The sequence below is a fragment of the Buteo buteo genome, chromosome 17, assembly GCF_964188355.1.
Source record: "Buteo buteo chromosome 17, bButBut1.hap1.1, whole genome shotgun sequence".
NCBI lineage: Eukaryota > Metazoa > Chordata > Aves > Accipitriformes > Accipitridae > Buteo > Buteo buteo.
The window spans coordinates 28,382,890-28,407,414 of record NC_134187.1 but is presented as its reverse complement, the minus strand read 5'-3'; the positions used below and the strand labels follow the sequence as shown (position 1 = coordinate 28,407,414).

The 24,525-nt window shown below is 50.6% G+C and overlaps 1 protein-coding gene across 1 annotated transcript; it reads left to right on the top strand.

The window, feature by feature from the left end:
* Positions 1-3,548: 3,548 nt before the first annotated feature.
* On the top strand, positions 3,549-22,934 carry SLC4A8 (solute carrier family 4 member 8). The gene is made up of 25 exons (XM_075049404.1): positions 3,549-3,593; positions 8,797-8,878; positions 9,579-9,728; positions 10,170-10,305; positions 10,520-10,680; positions 11,620-11,808; positions 12,007-12,095; positions 12,228-12,385; positions 12,756-12,843; positions 13,348-13,494; positions 13,681-13,772; positions 14,264-14,438; positions 14,575-14,708; positions 15,330-15,575; positions 15,679-15,784; positions 16,655-16,816; positions 17,516-17,629; positions 17,986-18,147; positions 18,743-18,994; positions 19,790-19,858; positions 20,393-20,566; positions 20,657-20,794; positions 21,228-21,325; positions 21,846-21,950; positions 22,124-22,934. Exons 1-24 carry the CDS (start codon positions 3,549-3,551, stop codon positions 21,931-21,933), a joined length of 3,255 nt encoding a protein of 1,084 aa, XP_074905505.1. The 3' UTR covers positions 21,934-21,950; positions 22,124-22,934.
* The last annotated feature ends 1,591 nt before the right edge of the window (positions 22,935-24,525 follow it).

Genomic DNA, 24,525 nt, shown 5'->3' with positions numbered 1-24,525 from the left:
CTAACCTGGACTTTGCGGAGGGCAAAGCCGTTTCTCCGAGAACTGTTTTCCAAGACAAATCCTGCAACTTCTTTCTTTAGAGCCGCAGCATTGAGCTTGATTTCTCCATTCGCGTGGATATTGGAGCTGCTTTCTGCCCTCAGCGGAATCAGGACCTTTATTTCACTGAAGGTTAAAGTGGGTTTTCTCGATGTCACAGTGCAACTTTCCCGCTAGCATCTCCTGCTCCAAGTTTCCTTCTGTGACTCCAAATTAATTAGGTGGTGGGATGATTTTATAGTGTTTTGTGCTCTTCTATAGGGCCTGGAAGAAAATATTGTTTCCCAGCATGCTGGGTTACTGGAAGCGCCAGATCAGAAAGCAAGCCAGAGCAAGAAAAAACCATAAATTTATTTGGTATAAAATTGTAACAGCCATCCAGAATTTGCCGGAAGGGAGAAGACCAGCCCGGTTCTTCTTGCTTTGAGAGCACGTCCGGTAAATTTAATTTAAAAATCGCAAGCACAGATGGCTTTTCTCAAGAGTCAAAGCAACTGTGGCGCAGCGCTGGTTTCCACGAGCGGCCGTGCCGAGGCAGCTGCGCTGTATGAGGCACCGTATTGCCCAAAACAATGCGAAAAATCGCACCGGGCGTGTTTGGGGTCACCTGTGATGAAATTTTGGCCCGATGCTCCATCCCTGGTGATGCAGGATGGTCGAGCAGCTGAAGTTCAGCAAACTAACTTCACTGCTTGGCCTTTCTCGACGTGCTTCATTATATTTTTAGATGTCATGTTGTGCGGTGCAATTAGTCACCCCCTTCCCAGCCAGATGGTCCACAGTGACACAGGACCTTCTATTTTATAATCCAGTACTTTCCACTGGCATGAATGTGCCTCTGCTTCCTAAATAACCTTAAGTATAGGGTGTTTGTCTTAACTGTGGAGAGTGGGTGGCATGTTACTGTTTTTGCCCAGGTTCGGCTCACCGGTGGGTGTCATTTCGGAAAAGGCAGGAGGTGGGTGAGGGCAGTTTCCCGTAAGGAGAAATGGGAAAATCAAGAACTGGATTAAACCTGCTTTAATTCTTGCTGCTGGGTGTACACGTCGGGCAAACACAGGAATATGTGCCTCCTCCCTCGGCTCTTGTTTTCAAACCAAGGCTTGAAAAAGCTGGAGCAGGCAATAACACTCCTAGTGAAATCCAAGCCAGCAAAAATGCAGCTGAAAACCAGATTTGGGTGGAAAATGTTCAGTTGTTGAGTTCTCTAATTAAGGAGTCTGGGCTATGGCGAGGGAGAAGGGGCTGCGCAGGTGCTGGGGGGAGCGTGGGTGTCCTGGCAATGTGCACATATCCATGCACATGCGTGTGCACATGTGCACGCACACAAGCTCTGTGCACCAAACTATGTATGAACGCCCCCAAACTCCAATATCAGACTCTTTTGGGGCCACATTTTCAGAGGAGCCAAAAGAAACGGGGATCCCATGGGGCAGGAGGGGGAGATGTAATCCCTCTAATGGGAGAGTGATGAGAAATTTAAGTTTTCTGCAGCAAGAATGATATTTCTCAAAGGAAAAAGTCTTTCTGACTACTGTGGTTGTCCCCAATCTCTTCATCGTTCTGGGAACTGTCATCAGAAATAAGGGAAAGGAGGATCATCTCCCCCCCACCTGCAGCAGGAACCCGTCTGTGCCACCAGCAAGGATGGGAAATCACTAATGGCTCTGTTAATTAATAACTGACCCTCTATTTTCATCTCCCGTTAATGGAAGAGAAATGTTTCTTGATCCCATTGCGTTTGGACATGAGCTCAGGGACGCTGAAACTGGAAGATGGAGCAAAGGATGTACGTTTTCAAGCAATTCAATAATTTTCAAGTGTTGTTTTTAGAAGAGTTTGAGCTGACAGCAATATATTGGGCCAGTGGTTTAGGGAGGGGATTCTACGTTTCATTTAAGATTTTTGCCAAAGGCCTTTCTCGGGGGAAAATAGGCAACTGGGGGTAGCGGGGAGGGCTAGGGGGGGCGATTGCTGCAGTGGGGCGTTGCTGCCAGTCCCCTGTGTGAGTGATTGAAGGGGGGTTTTGAGCTCAGTTTCTCTTGAAAATATTAAATACTTTTGGGGTCGTAGAGGACACAAAATTGGAGCTGCCAAACCCGGTTGGGGCACAGCAGCATTTCAAGTGTTTGCTAAGATTTTTGTAAAATGCCTGTTGGAGGGGGAAACATCCATCCCCCCCCCGGGGTCCGTTTCTGAGCAAAGAGCCGGGTTTGCCCAGATCTGGAGTCTGGGGGTGTGGGGTGGGCAGCGCTGGCTGCAGCTTGGGGGGGGCAGGTTGGGTGGGAGGATGCTGGGGGGGATCCTGGAGGGGGATCGGGGGGGATCCTGGAGGGGGATCAGGGGGAAATGCTGGAGGGGGATTGGGGTGATGCTAGGGGGGTGATGCTGGAGGGAGCTGGGGGTGATGCTGGGGGGGGCGGTCAGAGGTGATGCTGGAGGGGGATTTGGGGACCTGGGGGTGATGCTGGGGGGAGAATCAAAGGTGATGCTGGAGGGGGATTAGGGGACCTGGAGAGGATGCTGGAGGGAAGCTGGGAGTGATGCTGAGGGGGGGGGGGGGAATCAGGGTGATGCTGGAGGGGAAGCTGGGGGTGATGCTGGGGGGGGGGGTTCAGGGTGATGCTGGAGGGGAAGCTGGGGGTGATGCTGGGGGGGGATCAGGGGTGATGCTGGAGGGGGATTAGGGGACCTGGAGGGCATGCTGGAGGGAAGCTGGGAGTGATGCTGGGGGGGGGATCAGGGTGATGCTGGGGGATCAGGGGGTGATGCTGGAGGGGCCCCGGGGGGGGGGGGGGAAACAGGGTGATGCTGGAGGGGAAGCTGGGGCTGATGCTGGGGGGGAATCAGGGGTGATGCTGGAGGGGGATTTGGGGACGTGGAGGGGAGCTGGGGGTGATGCTGGGGGGGCGGATCAGAGGTGATGCTGGAGGGGGATTTGGGGACCTGGAAGGAAGCTGGGAGTGATGCTTTGGGGGGGGGGGGGAACAGGGTGATGCTGGAGGGGAGCTGGGGGTGATGCTGGGGGGATGATGCTGGAAGGGGATCAGAGAGGTGATGTTGCGGCGGGGGGGGGGATCAGGGTGATGCTGGGGGATCAGGGGGCAATGCTGGAGGGTCCCCGGGGCGGTGGGGGGGATGATTCTGGAGGGGACCAGTAAGATGCTGGAGGGGATCTGGACGGGGGGGGGGGTGGATGTTGATGCTGAAGGGGCCGGGAGGATGATGCTGAGGGGGGGTCCTACCGAAGCGGGGCCGCAGTGCCCTCCCCGGCCGCTGCCCCCCCCCCCAGCTCCCCCCCCCCCCCCCCGGCCCTTCCTCCTCCTCCCTCCTCCTCCTCCTCCTCCTCCCGGCCCTGGGCGGGGTTTGGCCCCGGCTCCGGGAGATGGTGGAGCCGGTGTAAAGCGGCACCGGGGCTGCAGCCGGCTGCGGGCCCCCCCCCCTCCCCTTAATCCCCCCCCCCCCAAAACCCCGGGGGGGGGAGCCCGGCCCCCTCCCCCGGCCCAGCCATGCCCGCCGGGAGCAACGAGCCTGACGGGATCCTCAGCTACCAGGTTACGGGGGGGGGGGGACACACAGCGGTACCCGGGGTGTGGGGGGGGAAGATGGAGGATTGGGGGGGGGGGGATGCCCGGTACCGCCGGAGGATGCTCCGTGGCTGCTCACTGCGGTATTTCTGGGGGGGGGGGGGTGTGTATGGAGGAGGGAAGGGTTCTGCAAGGTGGGGGGGGGGGGGTGTGAAGGAGGGTGAAGGGCATCTGCAAGGTGTATGTGGGGGGGGGTGGATGGAAAATGGGGGGCTGGGGGCGTGCAAGGGGGTGCTAGGCCTCTGGAAAGGGGGGGGGGTGAGGCATCGGCAAGGTATCGGCATGAGGAGGGGCTGGGGGTGCAAAAAAAGGGGGGCGAGGGGTGCCCCCAGGGGGGGTGCAGGAGGGATGTGAGGAGGGGAGGAAGGCTCCTGCGCCATGCCTGGTGGGGGGGTCCCCGCTGGGCCCCCCTTCTCCCCTCTTCCATATCTAATGTGACCCCCCCCCCCGGTGATGCTGTGGCCCTTTGGAGGGGGGACAAAGGCTACTGTCCCCGCAGAGCCCCCACGCCACCCGGTCACCGGGGGGGGGGGGCTCAGCTATTGTCCCCCAGATGCGCCCGGTGCTGGGGTACAGGCGGGAGGCAGGCGGGTGGTCCCCCCTCTTTCAGCATCTCCTTGTCCCTGGGGAGGGCCCTGCTGCACCCATGGGACCCGGCCGGAGGAGCTGCTCTCGGTGGCAAACGAGAGGTGGGGAATTAATTAACCTGCCCTGAAATTACAGCTCGTGGGAAAGGGTGAAAGGAATTTACATCCCCCCCCAGCAAGGGATGACGGTCACGTCCCGGTGATGCTCGGCTGCGACCTGTGTGTCCCCCCCCCCCACCTCGCAACCCCACTTTGGGGGTCTGGAGACCTGTCCCCTCCTGTTGTGAGCACCTGGGGCCAGTCCCCATCACAGCCCAAATCCTGGCCTAGGAACCGGGGGGGGGGGGGTGTCCCTGCTGCCCCCCCCAATCGCAAAGGAGGGAGCCACGGGGATGGGTGGCTTTGTCCAGGCAGGATGGAGATGGAGAGGGGCAAGGAGGGGGTCTCCTGCTCTGCCACCAGAGCAGCCCCATAATTTGACCCCTGTTACCTTCATCCCATAATAACATTGGGATCAGTGTTATTAATTACACTCTGGGTGAGATTAATTACATTAATCCTCCCTCCCACTGCTGGTGGCTGGTCCTGCTTGTGTGTGATGGGACGAGGGGGCCGGGACATGAGGTTTGCCTGCTCACACGATGCTTTCAGCCTCCCCTGGCACCAGGAGGACTCAAAGCCGGACCCGAACCTCTTGCTTTGTGCTTTTCCTCATCCTCAATTAGACCAAAGCTTCCCCAAGGAAAGATTTTTCTTTCTTGAGCAGAGGAGTTGCAGGTAAACTGAGGCAGGACACTCAAAAATCCCTCTCTCTGCTGCTGGGATGAAAAAAATCGCAGCAAAATAATAATTTGGAGAAGTTTTCTTGAGTGGACGCAGGGAGAGGACGCACCAAGCTCGTGACACGAAGGGGTTCACTGCAGCCGTGTCAAAACGTGTTTTCCTCCTTTGCTCCAGCGATTTCTGATTTCATTTTTACAAGCAATAATTACTTTCAGCTTCCTGACAAAACCAGCTTCAAAGCAGCCAGCCAGAGCTTTGCGCTTAGAAAATAGTGAAGTGGAACAGCTCCGGCTGCTCCAAAACTCAATGGTGAGCAACGCGAAGCTCGGCGTCCCCTTTCCCAGCCCAGTTTTGATGATTTGATGTTTTCCAGGTGCCTGGCGGCAGTGGACAAGGACAGAGAGGGAGGGCAAAGCATTTGTGAGTGCTGGTACCCATCCTGGGATGGGAGAATTTGCTTTCCAGAGGCATCTCTCCTTCCTGCTCCGTCCCCTCCCAAGCCCACAGGTCAACAACCCTGCAGCTCTATTAAATCCTTAACTCCTCCAGCAATTTCCTCAATGAAATCACCACTCTAAGTCCATTTGAGTGGCTTAACTGGGACCGAGCGAGTTTTGAGTGGGGCCGTTTCCTTTGATGGCATCTCTATGCAAGGCTTGCTGCAATTTTGGGGATGCTGCGATGGCTGGGGAAGGGCGATGGGATGCTTGGAGCATCTTGCCGCAGAGCCGGAGGTGCCCACTTGTCCCATTTCCTCCTATTTTTGCTCCTGAAGCTTTAATACTAAATAATACAAAAGCAGTGGGGATGCAAGCTTGGATCACGATGGGATTTTAACTGATTAGACCTCGGTGTCACCTTCCTTTGCCGTGTTATTTTACACCCCGTGTCGCCTTTCAGGGCAAGCCAGGCAGTTAACCTTTGTGCCGAGCGGCGCCGGGGAGGAAGTTCATTAGAGCAAATGAATTTGTAGGATGGAAATGACGGATTAGCTCAGCTCGGAAAATAAAGTAGAGCTGGAGATAGCCGGAGGAAGCGAGGAGAGTAAAAAATGTTGCTTATCTGAGATTTCCGTACCATGCTAGGACTTGGTCTGGCTAATGAGGATTTCTTGAAGCACTAAAGGGATGGAGGCTGTGCCAAAGCGAGACCTTCCTGAAATGCCCTGATTTTTTGCAGGAGATTTTGAAAAAAATCAGTGCTGCCCCACAACGTTTATTTTCCCAACGGTTTGCACCTCACTTGTATTTTGGCAGCTTGTGCTTTTAAATCCACCCAAACGCCGCCTATGCCTTTTGGCCCAGCAGGATGTGGCGTTTACGCCCCATTTCTCTATTCCGGATAATTTTTGCTCAAAACAGAGCTGGTTTCTCCCCATCCACTACGTGTTCCAAGCGGGAAGAGCCTTGGGGTGCATGGCTTTAAATAGCTGCCTGGATCTGCATCAGAGATTCCGATTCCATAGTGGTCCCTGGGCTGGGTGCTGCTGGCTACCCCCGTGTCCCAGGGGAATTTGGCCCCCCCAATGATCTGCAGGTTCAATTATCCCCCCAAAACTGGTGACCGACGTGAGGATGAACCGGAATGGGGGTCACAAAATGACAACTTCTGGAAGAGTTCCAGGTAGCACAGCCGGGGCTGAGCATCCCCTGAACAGTGGGAAAACTCTTCCCAAAATCCCACTGGCATTTTCCCGGAGCGCAGAAGGATGGGCAGGGGGAGATGCTTTGCATTAGGGAGGATGCTGAGGGCAGGTTTAGCGGCGCTGGTTGGAGCACGGAGGCAAAACGGTTTCTGAGAGAGAAGGGGACTTTCCCTGTGTTGCTCATGGGGTGTTTGAAAGCTGCAACTCCCAAATCGCTCCGTTTATTCCCACTCTAACACCGGCGTAACGCACTCAAGCTTGCGATTTTATTCAAATTGCGATTTGAAGTGATTTTATTAAGCCCTTTCATCCAGTGCCTTTTCCGAGGTTGGGGTTTGGTTTTTTTTTTTTTGGCAAATCCGGAGGGGAGCAGGATGCTCAGAAAGGACGGAGGGTGGTGGAGGCTGTCATCGGAGAGAGGACAGGAAAGCCACAGGCGCGTGATAATCCGGCTGCCGGCTAACGTGGGCGAATCCCGGGAGCTGGCGGGGAGGTAGCAACAAGTTCTCTCTGAAATTAGGACTCAAGGACCAGCAAAGTCATTTCCAGACAGGAGCGTTTGTTCCCCTCGCTCGTCAAATTAACCGGTGACTGGGAGGCGTGTGGTTTCCCGAGTGTTGCTGCCATGAGGCGGCAGGTGATGCTATGCAGTCAAAGCAGGAATTTGGGGGATAAAAAGCAGATTTCTCATTAGCGTTTGCAGCTTAAATCATAAGAAGTTATTTATTCTCTTAAGTCTTCATGGTTAATGCACCATTATTAGTACAATGGGTAGCGTGTGCCAGCGCGGCATTTGAAGTTTTACTTGAAAATTACAGCTTTGGTTGTTTTGGGCTGTTTCCCAGTGCACGGTGTAGCTCTTGCTTCTTGAATTTTGTCCAACAGCTCTGCTGGTTCCCCCAGTTTTCTTGGTATTTTGCTCTTCTTCAAACTTCAGTGTCAGAAATCGAGCAACTGGGTGTGAATCTCGGCGTATTTTTTTTTTGTCTGAATAGTTTTTAGTCGCTGTGATGACAGCAACGGGCTTGCAAAGACAAAACTCAGAAATTCAATAGTCCCAAACCTTCCCCTTTGTGCCTTTAATACAGGAATAATTTGAAAACAGATGAAAACTAAAGAGTGTTTGGGCACTGCAGAGTTTTTCTTTGCATGGGTGAACAGATTGTGGTTTTCTTGGATTAGTTATTGTCCATGCAGGCAAGGAAGGAGAAACTGAGTGGCAGTAACATATTTTCTTCCATATTTAAGAGATTCATAGCAATTAAAAGTGCAGCATGAAGAGGGGAAAAAAGATACCAAGTGTTTCCAGGAGGCCCTTTCGAAGCCGCAGTTGCGACTCGAGTGTGAGACGTGGTCAGGTTTTTGTTTCTTTGAACGCAGTAATCCTGGCAATCCCCTTCCCCGACCCTGGTGGCAAGGGAAAAAGAGAAGCAAATAGAATTATTTCTCCTTGCTCCTGTAGTTCTCCTTTGGCTTTTAAGGCACAAATGCTCTTCATACAGTGCCGGCAGTGGCATTTCAGGCGAGGAGGGCATTAGCTCTGAGCCCTTGGCTTTCGCAAGGAGAAAATTCATGTTTTCCACGGAAAGTGTGCTTGCACCAAGGGAAGCCCTAGCCTCATTGGGCTGAAGACGAAGCTTCGCCCTTGCAGGTTCTTGAGGACCTTTGGAGGTTGTTGTTGGCCATGTCCTGTGGCCAAGTGCCATCTAGTGAGTCCTGCAGGTATCACGTTTAGAGACTGAAACTTGCTGTGATCAGAAGTGCAGGGTTTTTTTTTTTCCCTCCCAGTTTGGAAATCCCTGTTTTTTGTTTTTTTTTGGGTTTTTTTGTTTTTTTTAAGAAAGGAACCGCAAGAACAAAGCCGGAGGTATTTTTTTTTTATGGTCTGAAACACTCAGCCCTCTCCTGCTGGAGTAAATACTTCCAGACTCACATTGTATACAATATAGGTGATGTTATGGGCTGTTTTATTTCGGTACGGGAAGAAATCTCTCCTACAAGTCCATGTTTTTAGGGCCGTGCCTGGAAGAGGAGGCACGCAGAGGCGTGATGCTTGTGGACTCACCTGGACGCAGGGGTGGATGATGGCTGGGAGGACATAAGGGAACTCTCCACCCCCAGCCCCAACTTTTCCCTTCTTCTCATTGCTAAACAGAGACACGACGAAGAGGCAGTGATTGACCGGGGAAGAACAAGCAATGTTGTCAATATTCACTATGAGAAGGAGGAATTGGAAGGTGAGTCTCTGCTGAGATCCTGGTAGAGGGGCCACCAGCCCAGCGCCTTTTCCCATTGCACAAAGTCCCTGCAAAGTCCTTTGCTCCGTGTCATGTCATGTGCAGCAAAATGTGGCATGCTTCTTAATAAAGCAGCACAGTTATTTTCACATTTTTTAATATTATGGCTTTTAAACAGACGGAAAAAGCCCCCGCGGAGGCCATGGTGTGAGTGTTATCCACAGGGCTGGATAATTCATGGCTTGTTTTCTTGCACAGGCTGCTCCTGGCTTGGAGAGGTCAGGAGAATAATTTGATGGCTGCAGATGCTGGGCTGTGATTTTCTTTTTTTGTTCTGGAGTTCATTATCATGGGACTGATTTGATCTTCTCTTGTCGCCTTGTGCCATACAAAGATTTTAAAAATAATTACCTTCTGTTGCTGCGTAATGAGCAAGTCTGAGTTTTGTCCAGTCAGAGCTGGAATTTGAGAAGAGGTTCAATACTTCCAGGGCACTTTTAGATGACCCGGAGCCATCACTTGCTGTTGCTCTGCTTTTGCAAAGTTCTAGTAGAACAGGCTTGGAAAAAAGGAGGTCCAGTAAAAGTAAAATTAAAAGAAGTTGGTGTTTCTCCTGGGATTTAACCGTGGCTTAACAAGGTACTGCCACATCAACCATTGCCACAATGCCGAAAGTGCTGCAAATGCCTCTTTTTTGCAGGCCACCGGACCCTGTACGTGGGCGTGCGGATGCCGCTGGTGAGGCAGAGCCACCGGCATCACCGACCCCACAGCCAGAAGCATCGGAAACGGGAACGGGAGAAGGACTCTGCTCCGACGGAGCAGGGCTACCACTGTAAGTCCCGTCATGGCGTTCGCTAAACTCCTTGGGGCTATGTGGGTGTGGGGTCTTCTGCAAGCAGGTCTGTGTGGCTGGTTTGTGTGCCTTGCTGTTCCTCCAAGGGAAAGTGGCATTATTTAGCAAGACCACCTTTTTCCAAACTTTTCTCTTTTTTTTTTTTTTTTTAAGGCAGTTAAATGCGTAATAAATTTGGGCTCGTCTTCCTTAGAGGGATCCTGGCTTTAAAAATGGCAATGTGGGGGGAAGGAAAGCAGCCTATCCTTATGCAAAGGTGGAAGAGATGCTTCTCCTTCTCTGTGGCTCTGTGCAAGCCGGGACAGAACCAGGGGAGAGGGGCCAGCCCAGTATTTATGGCTGAACTGGTGCCGATCCGATGGCCACTTTGCATGTGAGCGTGATGGGCCGTATTCAGGTGCGGTAATGGGATGGGGCTTTGTCTTCTGCCCCCAGACACCCCGTCCCAACGGGTGCAGTTCATCCTTGGGACCGAGGAGGACGAGCAGCATGTTCCCCACGACTTGTTCACCGAGCTAGATGAGATCTGCGTGAAAGAAGGTGAAGATGCTGAGTGGAAGGAAACGGCAAGGTAAATCCCTGCTGCCGCCTGTGGTGGGAGAGGAATCCCCCCGCCGGCAGCACCTGCGGGCTCTGCTTTCTGCTCTCCGGGACACGAAGCTTTTGCGGCTGCAGGTGCGGACGCGAGGAGCCTTCTCCTCTTGCCACACCGTAGATCTGTCAAAGGGGTTGCAGAGCTGGGGCTCTTTTCTTGCAATGGGGCTGATGGTGCCCGATGTCCGCAGGTGGCTGAAGTTTGAGGAGGACGTGGAAGACGGCGGCGAGCGCTGGAGCAAGCCCTACGTGGCCACGCTGTCCCTGCACAGCCTCTTTGAGCTGAGGAGCTGCATCATCAACGGGACAGTGCTGCTGGACATTTGTGCCAACAGCATCGAAGAGATTGCAGGTACCGTGGGTGCCACATCCCACCGGGAACGGCCGAGCTTGGCTCGCCACGGTGCACTTCACTCCCGAATCAAACCCTGCCCCAATGGTGGGTCCTTTTCCAGAAGTCCCACTGTGTTTTTAAGTCATAAAGTTGTTTTTGGATGTAGACTGGGTGTGCAACAATCGCACCAGTTTTTTCTTCCAATAGGGGATCCTTTTGAAAGCAATTTGTGGGGTTAGAGAAGCAATTAGAGAATATTCTCCAGCCAAAAAGGCGTGTGTGTCAGGGCTTAGCAGGCTGCTCTTAGAAATATGGAGTCTGCATAAAAGCTGAATGTCCTTAAATAAACTATTTATTACAAGCCATTTCCTCACATTCTTTTTTTTTCTTTTACCTTAACATGCAGGATTTAAGAGTTTTAAAGGCAGAGTTTATCTGGCACATGACCAAGCAGTGTATTTCTGTGGGGAAGATAATTGAAGTTAATTGAAAAAGCAGCTTTGGAGAAATTATCTTTGACTGGCAGGTCTCCATTCACCCCTTTCAAGGGCTGGAGAAGTCAGAGCTGTTCTTAGCACATTTCTCCCTGGGCTCAGCAAATTGCAGTCAATTGGCCAAGGAAACTCTGGGAAAGTCTGTGCTATAGATTGCTTATAATTTGGTTAAATGTGTAGAGTCAGACAGAAAGGCCAGATCAGGCAAGAAAATTGCGTTCTTTAGAATGGGAAATAATTATCTTAGCGGAGTGGTGAATAAGCACTTTAATGATGGTTTGTAGCAAAAGAAAATTCTTGCTTTCGCTGCAAAGGCTGAACTGTATTAAAACGTCTTGCTAAGGAAGGCTGAGCCTGCGTTAGGTTATCCTCTGTGGCACAGCCTTCCCCGGGGGCTTTAGGGGTCGGGACTTGGGGGGGGGGTTTCTGCTTTGACGGCTTCATTTCCCTTTGCCATCCCCAGATATGATCCTGGGCCAGCAAGAACAGTCCACAGAGTTTGATGAGCGCATGCGGGTGAAAGTTCGAGAAGTCCTTTTAAAGAAGCATCACCATCAGAACGAGAAGAAAAGAAACAACCTTCTCCCCATTGTCCGCTCATTTGCTGATGTGAGCAAGAGGCAGTCGGACCTGCACCTCCTCGACAAGCCAGGTGAGGATTCCTGCAGGGTTTTGGCACCAGGCGAGGATTCCTGCAGGGTTTTGGCACCAGGTGAAGGTTTCTGCAGGGCTTTGGCACCAGGTGAAGGTTTCTGCGGGGCTTTGGCCTCATTAGACTTGTCCTGGCAAAGGAGAAGCGTCCCAATTGCTCCTTGTCTGTCTTTTTGAGTGTCTTTCTTTTTCCCACCAGCCCAAACACTCACCCCTCATCCTTCTCCCACCACTGCAGAAGCTAAAAATGGGGTGAACCACGAGACCGGCGCAATGGATTTAAGCAAGGTGAGACACTTGTAGCTTTCTTACGCCTTTAGGGCCAGATTTGCTCTTGCAAACTTGGTTGCAGAGTGTGCTGCAGAGTGTTGTGGGCTTTGCTTTTGGGGTAATTGCCTGAAAATCGCTGCTTGTGCCCAGGCGGAGCTGCATTTCATGAAGAAAATTCCCACCGGGGCCGAAGCATCCAATGTACTCGTAGGAGAGCTGGATTTCCTTCGCCAGCCCATCGTGGCATTTGTCCGTCTGACACCGGCTGTCCTCCTCTCGGGCATGACAGAAGTTCCCATCCCAACGAGGTCTGAATGGGAAGCGCAAAGTTTTTATTTAAACCCTCCTACCCCCAATAACATCAAATTGCATGCATCGGTTTGATGTCCCAAGGGAGCAAGGTCAGTGGGAGCAAGGACATTTCTGCCACTCACATCTCCTTGCCTTCATTTCTCCCTTCCCTGCTGTAGTTTTTAAAGCCATTGGCCAATTTTAATGAAAATGTTGGCCCCAAAATTAAATTTGTGATCGGTTTTGATGAATTTCAAATTCATCATGAAGTCACTGAGCCTGTGTGTCCCGTCTTGAGCCGTGCTCTGGGCTGGGAGCTCTTGGGGATTTCCTTGGGTGCCCTTTTAGCAAGGACATGTTCTCTCTCATTTTGTTTTTCTTGCCCAGGTTCCTGTTTGTTTTGCTTGGGCCAGAAGGAAAAGCCCATCAGTACCATGAGATTGGCAGGTCCATGGCTACTATCATGACGGATGAGGTATGATGAGATGAGAGATCTCTCCAGGTCATTTTTGGCTTTTTTCACCTCTCCCTGTCTCTGTAGTAGTGAGGAAGAGGATTTGCTGTCCCAGCTGCCCGCAGCTCTCCAAATACCCCACCCCTCATTCTCACCCCAAAATAAACATGTGGATTTGCATCACCCCACATCCTGGAGGCTGAAATCCCACCTGGGGTGCATCCTGCACCTCGTCCTTCTCCTCGGGGTCCCCAGCACGCTGTCCTCAGTGGTGGCATTGCCAGGGCCAGCAAAACTTCTCTTGCTCTTTAAGCAAAAGGCTGTGGTGTGCCAAGGGGGACAGGGGCCTCGTGGAGGAGATGATTACAAGTACCCAATGGACAGATTTTTTCCTTTTGGGGGAATATTTCCTGCCATTTCCAGCAGGAAATTTGGGGAAAATTATCTTGTATTTAGCCAAGAGCTTATTGCACTGGTGAGGATGTCCGAGCTGGGTTGTCCTCTCAGGTTGTCTCTTGTCGGCAGGTTTTCCACGATGTTGCCTATAAAGCCAAGAACCAGACTGACCTCGTGGCCGGCATCGACGAGTTTCTGGATCAGGTCACGGTCCTGCCGCCAGGAGAGTGGGATCCATCGATCCGAATCGAGCCCCCCAAAAACGTCCCTTCGCAGGTGGGTGCTGCGGCAAAGGGAGGCGCGAGGGGGACGGGCAGGACGGCAGCACGGCTGGGGATGATGTTCAGGGACCCAAATTCACAAGGTCCCAGTTTGACATAGTCACATACCCAGACCAGAAGCAAAACACTCAGTAACAAGTGGTTACAAATACATATCTTTATCTTACATCCATTTTAACAGGAAAAAAGGAAGATGCCAGGAGCTCTCGATGACAATGCTTCTCACAGCAAGCCGGAGAAACACAGTGGTCCTGAACTGGAGCGGACGGGAAGGTAGGAGCTGTAATAGTTTGTGGTTTTTTTCTGTTAGCCTCTAAAATCTGAGCATGCACCTTCCCTTCTAGCAGGTTTTTGGGGTTAGTTGGTTCAGTGAAGGGGCTCCACATTACCCGGTTGGTCCCCTGGGCTGGGCAGGTGGGAGATCTGGGCAGCTGGGCTCAGTCACAGCATCACCATTGCACTCAGGTTTTCTTGATTTGGGGTGGAAGCGGATGTGTAAATACCTCCAGGTAGAGCTCTGCTGCTTCCCAAAGCAAGGGACTGTTGCAATAAAAGGGGATGGGCTCTCAGGTTGGGTCCTTTTTCTTTTTGTTGGAGGATTTTTTTTGTGTGCCTCAGTTTCTACTGGGTATCAAATGGGACGAAGGAAAGTGCTTCTTTTTAGCAATGGAAGCTCTTCTGTGCCCATGATTGCCCTTCTGCAGCAACGAAAACTCAGTGTGGTCTTCCAGGAAAAAAGTATATTTTTTTTTTCCATCCTCCAGGCTCTTTGGGGGTTTGATCCTGGATGTGAAGCGGAAAGCCCCGTGGTTCTGGAGTGACTTTCGGGATGGTCTGAGCCTGCAGTGTCTGGCATCCTTCCTTTTCCTCTACTGTGCCTGCATGTCCCCTGTCATCACCTTCGGGGGACTCCTGGGGGAGGCGACCAGTGGCCACATAGTGAGCACCTCTCTCTGTAGGGTGGCATGGGGGAGGACAAAACTCACGCAGGAGTCCTTGCTGCAGTGAATTTGCTTTGGTTTTTGTTTTCCCCTAATGATTTCTTTACTCTCTGCTGCCTCTCTTCCCCGGATAGAGTGCCATGGAGTCACTGCTGGGTGCATCCATGACCGGCGTGGTGTATTCCCTCTTTGCCGGCCAACCTCTCACCATACTTGGCAGCACCGGACCCGTCCTTGTGTTTGAGAAGATTCTCTACAAATTCTGCAAGTAAGGCTGGCTGCTGCAGCTGGGTGCTGTGAGAGCCTTCAGAAGAAGGCAGTGATGGAGAAAAGATGATTTTTTTAATATATTTTTCTATCCAAAGAAAATAGACTATCCAAATATTTTTCCACTGAATTATTTTGAGTTTTGATGATTTTATTGAAAAAGTAGGAGCTTTTAATGTGAAATGAATATTTTCCATGACAGTCCTTTTGTTGTGATGACTGATGTGAGGTGAACCACCCTTATTGCAATTAAATTTATTATTAAGCCCCAACTTGTTGGCAGCAGGTGACTGGGTGCAAAACCAGCTGGTTTTGGTGTTAGGGCATCAGAGTGATGTGGGAGAATACCACCTTCCACAACAGGAACCTAACCTCAGTTAGCCTCCAAGGTATTAAAAGAAGATAATTGTTAAATAATGATAATTAAATAATTGGCCTCTCCTCCTTGCAGGCCCACGCCCTGCACCAAGCCCCGAGGCTGTCTGTACTAGTACATGGCAACTACATTTACCATCCGCAGCCTTGACACGCTCCTCAATTGCTCCCAATTTTCCCCGCGGGAAGGCATGGCTCAGAGCCCCTTGCTGGCCTTTCAACCCTTTGTTTTATTTTGGTTTCCCAGGGAGTACACGCTCTCCTATCTCTCTCTGCGGGTGTGCATCGGGCTGTGGACAGCCTTCTTCTGCATAGTGCTGGTGGCCACCGACGCCAGCTGTTTGGTGTGCTACATCACCCGCTTCACCGAAGAAGCCTTCGCCTCCCTCATCTGCATCATCTTCATCTACGAGGCTCTCGAGAAGCTAAGTCACCTGCGAGAGACCTACCCTGTGCACATGCACAGCAAGCTCGACTTCCTCACCATCTACTAGTGGGTTTTTTTCCTCCTAAAATGCTGCTGCCCCTTGGCAGGAGCTCAGGGCTGCACCTCCGTCGCCTTTCCCTTACCCCTGTCTTGGCTTTTCTCCTCCCAGCTGTAAGTGTGAGGCACCGACCCATCCCAGCAACGAAACCCTGCGTTTCTGGGCGAGCAACAAGATCAATGTGTCTGGTGTCACCTGGCAAAACCTCACGGTGACCGTAAGTGCCCTGAGCCACCGCTTCCTCGTGCCACGGCCGTGGGGTCCGGGGGCATTCGCATTGTGCAAAAGTCAGAGCCCTTCAAGTGATGATGGGCTTCAAACTGTGCTAGTCCTGCTCGGAAATGTCCTTGCTTAAATCAAATGTGTGGTTTTAACCCGCTTGGTCCTGGGAAGGAGAGTCCACCTTGTCCAGCCCACCTTGTCCACGACATGGTGGGTAATAACCGTCCTCCTCAACCCTGTTGCAGGAAGTTGGAGGACTTAAGTTCATGCTTGAAGGTAGTAATTGGCTTCCTTAATTGGTTCCTAATAACTCCAGGCCTTGCTTTCTTATTCAGTGCTGTCTGTAGGTACATGCATAAATTTGCATGTCTGAGCAGCCTCTTGGGCTGTTGTTGCTGGAAGCAGAGCCTAGGCATAGGCTGGGAGATGTCTTATGGACATTTTCATCCCCTCTTGGCCAGGTTCTGCGAGCCCTCCACTGGGAAGGGATGATTTGTCTCTTCTCCTTGCCTACCACGGTTGTCTTAGCCCTCCTTCCCCGTTCCTTCTTTCTCCATCCCCAAGAGTTTCCAGCGTTTCCTTCCCCTCTGGTGTCTTCTTCAGCCATGGTTACCTGCCATTCAAGTGGAGGATGTGCTGTGGGTCTGTGGTATGGTGTCCCATCACATCTCATCTCCCTGCTCTCCTCTGTGTAGTTCGATGTGTCACTTGTTCAGCTGCTGCTGCTCATTAAGTATAAATCTCCATTGGCAGGAGTAATCATAAGGTCACGGATCTTGGACCAAGATCCTCAAAACCCCCTCGTTATCCAAGGTTTCCTTGCTGCACGTGCACTGCCTTGTGTCCTGACGCTCTGTTTCTCCAGGAATGTCGGTATTTGCATGGAGAGTTTCAAGGACCTGCCTGTGGACGCAATGGCCCCTACGCGCCTAATGTCCTCTTCTGGTGCTGCATCCTCTTCTTCTCCACCTTTGTCCTGTCGAGCTTATTGAAGAAGTTTAAAACCAGCCGTTACTTCCCAACCAGAGTAGGTAGAAGATGGTGGCCAGCAGCAGTCTCCACACTCATTTCCCAAAATGGCTTTCCTGGAGCACTAAGCAGTATTTGCCACCACTTGGTCAAGCTGGGAAACGTTGACCTTGAAGGCCAAGCTCTCCATCAGCTTGCATGTCCCTCACTCATTTCCATGACTGCAAAACAATTGTAGCACTTCCCACCTGCCTTGTGACCTGCCCCAGAGCGATTTCTTTTTTTTGCTCAGGCAGTGGGAAATCAGGTCTTCCAAAGTTGTTTGGCTTTTTTTTTTTCCCCACCTTCTGTGCATTATGTGCTCAAGGGGAAAGTTGATTCAAATGAGGAGCTGCCATAAAAAAAGACACTTTTTCTTCCTTTTGAGGAACAAATGATGCCTCAGTGCCTTATTCCCATTTTAGCTGTGAGTGTGGCTGTAGTGGCAGACATGTTTCCTTATTTTTTTAATATATTTTTTTTAAGGTTTGAATTAAAACAACCTCTTCCACCTAATTAGACTGTTTTTTCATTAACTGACACCAGATCTCACAGGGACAAACACAGCAACAGTATCTAACCAAGGGATTAGGCTGCATGTCCTCAGAGTGGTGGGATCTTGTTAACCAGCCTTAATGTTGTTGATGTCCCCAACTTTTCCATCTCACGTTATGGCCCTGTTTGCGATGCCCCTTTCAGCTCTGTTTTTTTGCCCCAGGTACGGTCCACAGTGAGTGACTTTGCTGTTTTCCTCACCATTGTCATCATGGTGCTCATCGACTTCATGGTTGGAATCCCATCACCGAAGCTCCACGTCCCCCATATGTTCAAGGTAATGGGGTGTTTTGGCATGGGGCGGGTTTCAGCCCTTGGGAATGCCACAAGCTGATGTCGGGGCAGGACAGGGCTGAGTCTGGAGGAGATGCTGGTGGTGTGACCATCTCCTCTGCCTCCTCCAAGTCCATCGTTTCCTTCCGGAAACGAGAAGGCAGCCCCCAAAACTAGGTACCTACAGGAGAAGTATCTAGAGGTGCTTGCAAAGAGGACACTGGCACTGCTGAACCCCATGGGAGAGGGTGACATGAAGCCAGGGCTGGGAGGTGCTCTGACACGGGGATGAAGGCGAAAATCAAAACCAGTGAAGTGCCTGAGCTGGCAGATGATGCTGATGTGTGGGTTTTGTTGCAGCCTACCAGAGACGACCGTGGGTGGTTCATCAACCCCATAGGACCCAACCCTTGGTGGACGGTGTTGGCTGCGCTCATCCCAGCTCTGCTCTGCACCATCTTGATATTCATGGACCAGCAGATCACTGCCGTTATTGTGAACAGGAAGGAGCACAGGCTGAAGGTAAGAGGCTGCAAGAGATGACCCCAGCCCCAACACCCTCTGGGCTGCAGGTATGAGGAGAAGCTCCTATTCCAACTGCTTTGTGAAGGCATTGGTTTGGGACGACGTCAGGCTGTCATGGCAGGATGCTCTCCTGGGTTAATGATGACGCAGGGAGCAAACGACAGGGGAATTTGGATGAGCAATCTCTTGGAGCAGCAAATTAATCTTAGAGCAATATAGAAGCGCGTTTTTGTTTTAAAATGTCAGCCGCTGCTGGGGGAATGAATCGTTTTGATGACCTGCCAGGGCTAACTCAGAGTCACATCTTACTTGCAAGTGGTGGAACTTTCTTTATGAATGAAAAAAATAGTAAAATTTTTTTTTTGAGAAGTAGATATCATACAAACTCTCCAAATCCACTTTGTCTGAGCTCCTGCCAGATTTTCATGCAAGGTGCTTGCACAAAGACTGGATACATCCGTGTTTGTTTCCAATTCTTGTTTTAAATTTTCAAGAAGTTGACTTGCACTCAGGTAGGGTTTGAGTCTGACTTGCGACGTTGTTCTTGCTCTTGTGCTGTGGGGTGCTGTGTTTCTTGTTTTGCTCCCCACAGAAAGGATGCGGGTACCACCTGGACCTCTTCATGGTGGCCGTGATGCTCGGGGTGTGCTCCGTGATGGGGCTGCCCTGGTTTGTGGCTGCGACCGTCCTGTCCATCACCCACGTGAATAGCCTCAAAGTAGAGTCTGACTGCTCAGCTCCAGGAGAACAACCCAAGTTTCTGGGGATACGAGAGCAGAGAGTCACTGGCTTGATGATCTTTGTGCTCATGGGCTGCTCCGTCTTCTTCACTTCTGTGTTAAAGGTAAGAGGAAAACGCAAAACACCCAACAACCATGAGATTTTTGGAGGTTATACAAAAATAGCCCCCTCTCTCCATACCTGAGCAGTTACGGAGCGGAGGAGGAGGTGATCCCAAACCTTGGGGCTTAACCCATGGTGGGAACCAGCCTTGGTTACACTTTCTAGCACTTCAGACCCCAGTTTGGTGCAATTGAGGCAAGCAAGCAAGACAACTGCTTTAATTTCCAGGTGTCTTTCAGGCCCACCCATGTTTATGGGCTACAATTAAGCGTATTCAGACCAGTACATCTGCTCTCTTTCAAAAAGGCAGCACTTTATTGGTTGCAGTTTGCTCCCCCAAATGCCTCAGAACAGCCGTTCCCGGTAGCTAAACATACTGACATCATCCCCATGGGCTTCCTCGCATGTTCCTTTCCCAAAGTAATCTCATCTCTAGGCTAAAAGGAGGCACGTCACTTTTGCATATTGCCACAAGCATATATAGAAATGTTTTTCTACTGTCACAGAACGTGGCATATGGTAGCATGGGTGAAATCACCTATTTTCCTCCAAACTTTGTGGAAAAAAGGATTATTCTGAGGAAATGTAACTCAAAAGTTCAGCCTAAAGCAGACCCATAGCTTGCTTGCACGCACAAAATCTCTAATCGTTAAAACCAACACATCTCTAACACTGTGGAAGCTGGAAAGCTGTAGGCAATTTTAGGCAGTGTCTGTAGAAGAGAGTGGTAATACTGAAAAGGCAATTAAAAAAAAAGATTGTGGTTTTTTTTTTCTTTTTTTGTTTTTTTTTCCAGTTTATACCAATGCCTGTGCTTTATGGGGTCTTTCTATACATGGGTGTGTCGTCGCTCAGAGGAATTCAGGTACGGACTCTCTTACAGCATGTCAGCTCCCTGGTATTTCATCTCCGTAGAAGCAGGAAAAAAGCAGTGGCATTGGAAGAAGCCTCTCCGAAAGCAAGCAATGCAAATATTTTGTGTAAGAAAAAGATTGGTGGAGGCACAGGAAGTATATAGGGTGTGAGGCCCAGGCAAGTTCAGCGCGCTCTGTTTCATGGTTTAGGGCAGGTTGGTGTTTGGTGACGTGAAAATGGGGGAATTCAGTGCAAAGGGAAGGCAATTTCTACCACTGGTGGAAATCCTTGCTGGGGGATTCAGTGGGCCAAGAAAGGCTAATAACAGAATAATGTGGAATAACTTGAATTTGGTGGGCAGCTTTCATGGGCAAGCTGGTTTATAGATGGAGTGAAGGGAAAATGGATGCTGCTCCCAGGAGGAACATAATGGCATCCAGGATTTCTCATGGCGAGCGACATCCTGAAAACTTCCTCCACTTCTCAACGAGGCCAGAAACTTTCTGTGGTCCCAAGGCGGCAACTTTTCAGTTTTATTTTGCAGTTCTTCGATCGCTTGAAGCTGTTTTGGATGCCGGCGAAACACCAGCCGGATTTCATCTACCTGCGGCACGTCCCCTTGCGAAAGGTGCATTTCTTCACGGCGATCCAGCTGATCTGCCTCGTCCTGCTCTGGGCCATCAAGGTGTCCCGTGCCGCCATCATCTTTCCCATGATGGTAAGAGCCAGTGCTGCCCGGCAGCAGGGTGTTTGAATGAGATGTAGCATCATCTCTGACCTCATGGCATCTTCCTTCTTATTTGTGAAGGTTTTGGCTCTTGTTTTTGTCCGGAAAGTAATGGATTTCTGCTTCTCAAAGCGAGAGCTTAGCTTTCTGGATGACCTTATGCCAGAAAGCAAGAAGAAGAAGTTGGACGATGCCAAAAATGAAGCCAAAGAAGAAGAGGTAATGCTTGCTGGGTGCTCAGGGCTGGACATCTCCCTTTGGCTGTGAGATTTCCTGTTTCTATCACAGCTGGTCTTGAAATGTTGGGAGAAGATCAGGACTTGATAACAATAGATCCTAATAGCCTGGATCCCACATTGTAACCTGTTTTTTTTTTTTCCTAAATTAGCAGTGAGCTTAACATGTGAAGAGAGGTATAATTTCTAAAATGAGTCTTTTATAATAAAGATGGTTATTATTATGGAAAGGTTTGCTCATAATAGTGTTTTTAACTCCCCCAAAGTATTTGGAGTGAAAGGTCTTTACCCTACTGCACTAATAGCTAAAGCGGCCATGGGTCAGGAGAGGGCAGCAGGCAATGTTTTTGCTGGGTGCTTAGTTTATCTCCACTTTGATCAAAGACAAAGAACTTGACTTGTCCCTTTTTTGTCAGGAGTCCCAGAAGATGATGGAAGCTGCTGCTGCAAATTCAGTTCAGCTGAAACTTGGGAAGACCAGCAACTTGGATATCCCAAAGCAAAGCAGTGACAGGTAAAGCCCCACCAAGTGCCAGGACCCCTGGCAAGATTAGTTTAAAGGTGTTTGGCACAGTTTTCTCCACTGGCATCTCTGTTGAGCATCCCATAGAAACCAGCAGTCATCTTGGTGGGAAAATCAAATTTATGGGCAGGGCTGCAGGAGGTGATCACAGGGGTCTGACCCCAAGCAGAGTGGCTGCACAACTCATGTTTGACCCCCAAAACTTGCATCACCAGTGACTTTATGGTATCTGGAGATCCTCATACTTGAAAATGAGGAGTTGCTGCTGTGATCTGTGCCAGCAGTGGCTTAGGAGCCCAGTCCAGGGCTAAACACCGGCAAGAGCCTTTGTATGGAGCTGTTGCTCTGCAGCTCTCAGGCTTGCCTCCCAAAACTACTCATCCAGCAAAACCTCCCATGCTTATGCTGAGCTTTGATTCTGCAGGCCCCCCTGTTCCTCTTGCTGATACTAATGCCCTTGGTGGCATCAGTTCCCATAACCACAGATTGCTATGTAAAACCTTTATTGCAGGACTGATCCTTCCGAGATTAATATCTCAGATGAAATGTCGAAAACAACCGTATGGAAGGCTCTCACTATGAACACAGAAACACTCTGAATCCGGGGAGGAAAAAGGTAAAGGATTGCATGTGAACGTGACCGTGCTTCTCTGGGAGCAGGCACCGAGGAGCGTGGCAGCAAACCAGCTCCTCTCTGCTGGGTGGTCCCACGAACGGGGCTGAACCAGCAGCAGCCGGCAGGTCTTCCACTGATGGTGCTCTCCCTCTTTTTCTCTTTTTGTCCCTCAGTTTTCACGTTTAGGAATCTTGACTTTGAAGGAGAGGAGTGAGAACGTGACTCAGGGATGTGCCAACGCAGACACGGGGAGAAACCGCTTTTTTTTCAATTGGAGGATTCCCATTAAAGCCATGCAGATGTTTTCAGTTATCCTTGGTGTGCTTCAGGCATTTGGTATCTCTAGACCAGCAAACTGAGGTGCACATCAGTGTCAATGGGAGTTCGGTGTTGTTAAGCCTCCGTGTGTATGTGTGTGTGTCGTTGCGGTTTTGTAGTGGTAGAGGGACTGCTACCGCTTTATCATTCAGTGCTATTTTTTAATATCTAATTCCTCCTCTCCCTTCTCTTTTTTCCAAATATAAACTCTGAATGTACAAAACCACTTTCTGCTATATTTGATGCATTCTCCACTTTCTTCTTCATCATGACCGGGTTTTTGGTCTGGTTTGGGGTCCTGGCTTTAATCACTCTAATGTCCCTTACTGGTAGAAGAGGGATGCCCTCTGTGACGGGGCAGCATAGAGAGCATCCAAGCAGTTGGGCTAAGGCGAAGGAAAAGCATTTGCTCCCTGCGCTCCAGTTTTACAGCATTTTTTTTTTTTAATTTACTTTTTTTTTCCCATCAGCCTGGCAGCTGCAAAATGCAGAAATGCCACTTTCTTGTCCCCTGGCTGTAAACTAAATGTAAGGAGCACTTAAAATTGAATACCGTTAATACACCCTATGGTCGTGGGAGTGGTCAGGTGAGACCTGGGGCTCTCTGCCCCTGGGCTGCCCACTCTGTTGACCCTCTGCTTTCCTTCCTTTGATCTCCCTGGGACTCTGTGTAGTTTTTTTTTCTTCACCCCTATCCTTGCAAAGTCTCTTCTCTCATGGGGTGGGATGAGCTGGGAGGAAAGTGGGAAGATGCCTTTTCCTGCTCCCCTCCCCTGCCGCTTTGCAGGGAAAAGCTGTTAAAGCAGAGATGGCTCTTGCGCTCTCTTCACATTTTTGGGGGTCGTCGGGTTGCGGTGTCACCCCAGGCACATGCGGTCGAGTCGGATGACCGTGGAGCCTGGGAGGAGAGGACAATCCAGTAGAAAAGGTCCCCTCGCAGCCCTCTGCCTTGCCGCGAGCTGGTCCCAGCCCCTGCGGGAGCCTTTTCATGCCTCGAACCCAACCCCAAATGACAATGGCAAGTTGTTGCTGCCTGCAAAAACGGGTGCAGAAAAGAAAATATCAACTCGCTGTGTATGGATGAAAGCGGCACGTCACCAAGCAGGGCCAAAATCGGACGGCTTTTATGGGCTGGGGTTTTGCAAACTGGGTTGCCGACGGGGCACGGTGACTTTTGAAGTGGGAGGAGGCTGGTTTAGCCCTTTGAAAAGGAGGAGAAGCAAAAAAAAAAAAAAAAATCAAACCCCCAGGCTTGGAGGAAGGGAAAGGTGCAAAGCCTGGCTTTTCTTGCTGCTATTCCTCTGTGATGCCTGTGCACATCCCTTCCCACAGCAGTGGGACTGCGCTTGCTGCTCCGACGTGCTGTCTCTCCCTCCCCAGAGAGAAAAGGTCCCGGTGGAGGAGAGCCCTGATCTCTCCACCCTTTGGAAAATAAACTTTAATTCCTGTGGAGGTATTAGCACTAAGCCAGTGAACGGCAACTGGGCGCGGAGCTGGGTGCTTGTGGTACCAATCCTATTGCTGCCCTGCCCGGAAAATGGGATTATTGGACTTCTAACGTAGGACAATTTTGGTTTTCCCTTTTTATTTTCCTCTATATAACAGGAGAGAACCGGGCTGGACTTCTTTCCTTCCCGGCAGGGGCCAGGGGCTGGGATTGTTTTCAGCACGTGCCTGGCATCTCTCCAGCTTAGAAAGAAAGAAAGAAAACCCCCTCCGGAAGGAAAACGGTGCCAGTTTTAATGAAGAACGGGCTGGGTCCAGCTCTGCGGGAGTCTGCGTCTCCCCTGGCCCCAGGGGGCTGCAAAATATTGGCAGCTGCCTTGGCAATTGCTTATTTAAAAAGCAAACCAGGCTTCCGTGGCGTGCCCCAGCGCGGCTGTCTTCTCCGTTTGAAGCTTTGTTTTTGCTGTTTACAGGGCTAGTGTTTTTTCTTTAATTATTATATTTTTTTTTTTAATGAAATGAAAGCTGAGGTCTTGCTTAATAACGTGACTCTGGGCCATCTAAAATGTAGTCGTAACCCCCCCTCCGGGCTGGCTGTGAGACCCAGCGCTACGGCTGCCTGCCCCCTTTATACACCAAAAACCTGTGGACGGCTCCTTATTTTGGAAGGATTTAATATTTCCCTGTGCAGAGGAAAATTATGTTGGGGGGGAACCCTCTCAAAGGTGTTCCTGGAGTTGCTTTAGGACTAAAAAAATAAAAAAAAATCCTTGAAGTGACCTGTGATGCTTCAGATGGCAGCAAGCCCCCT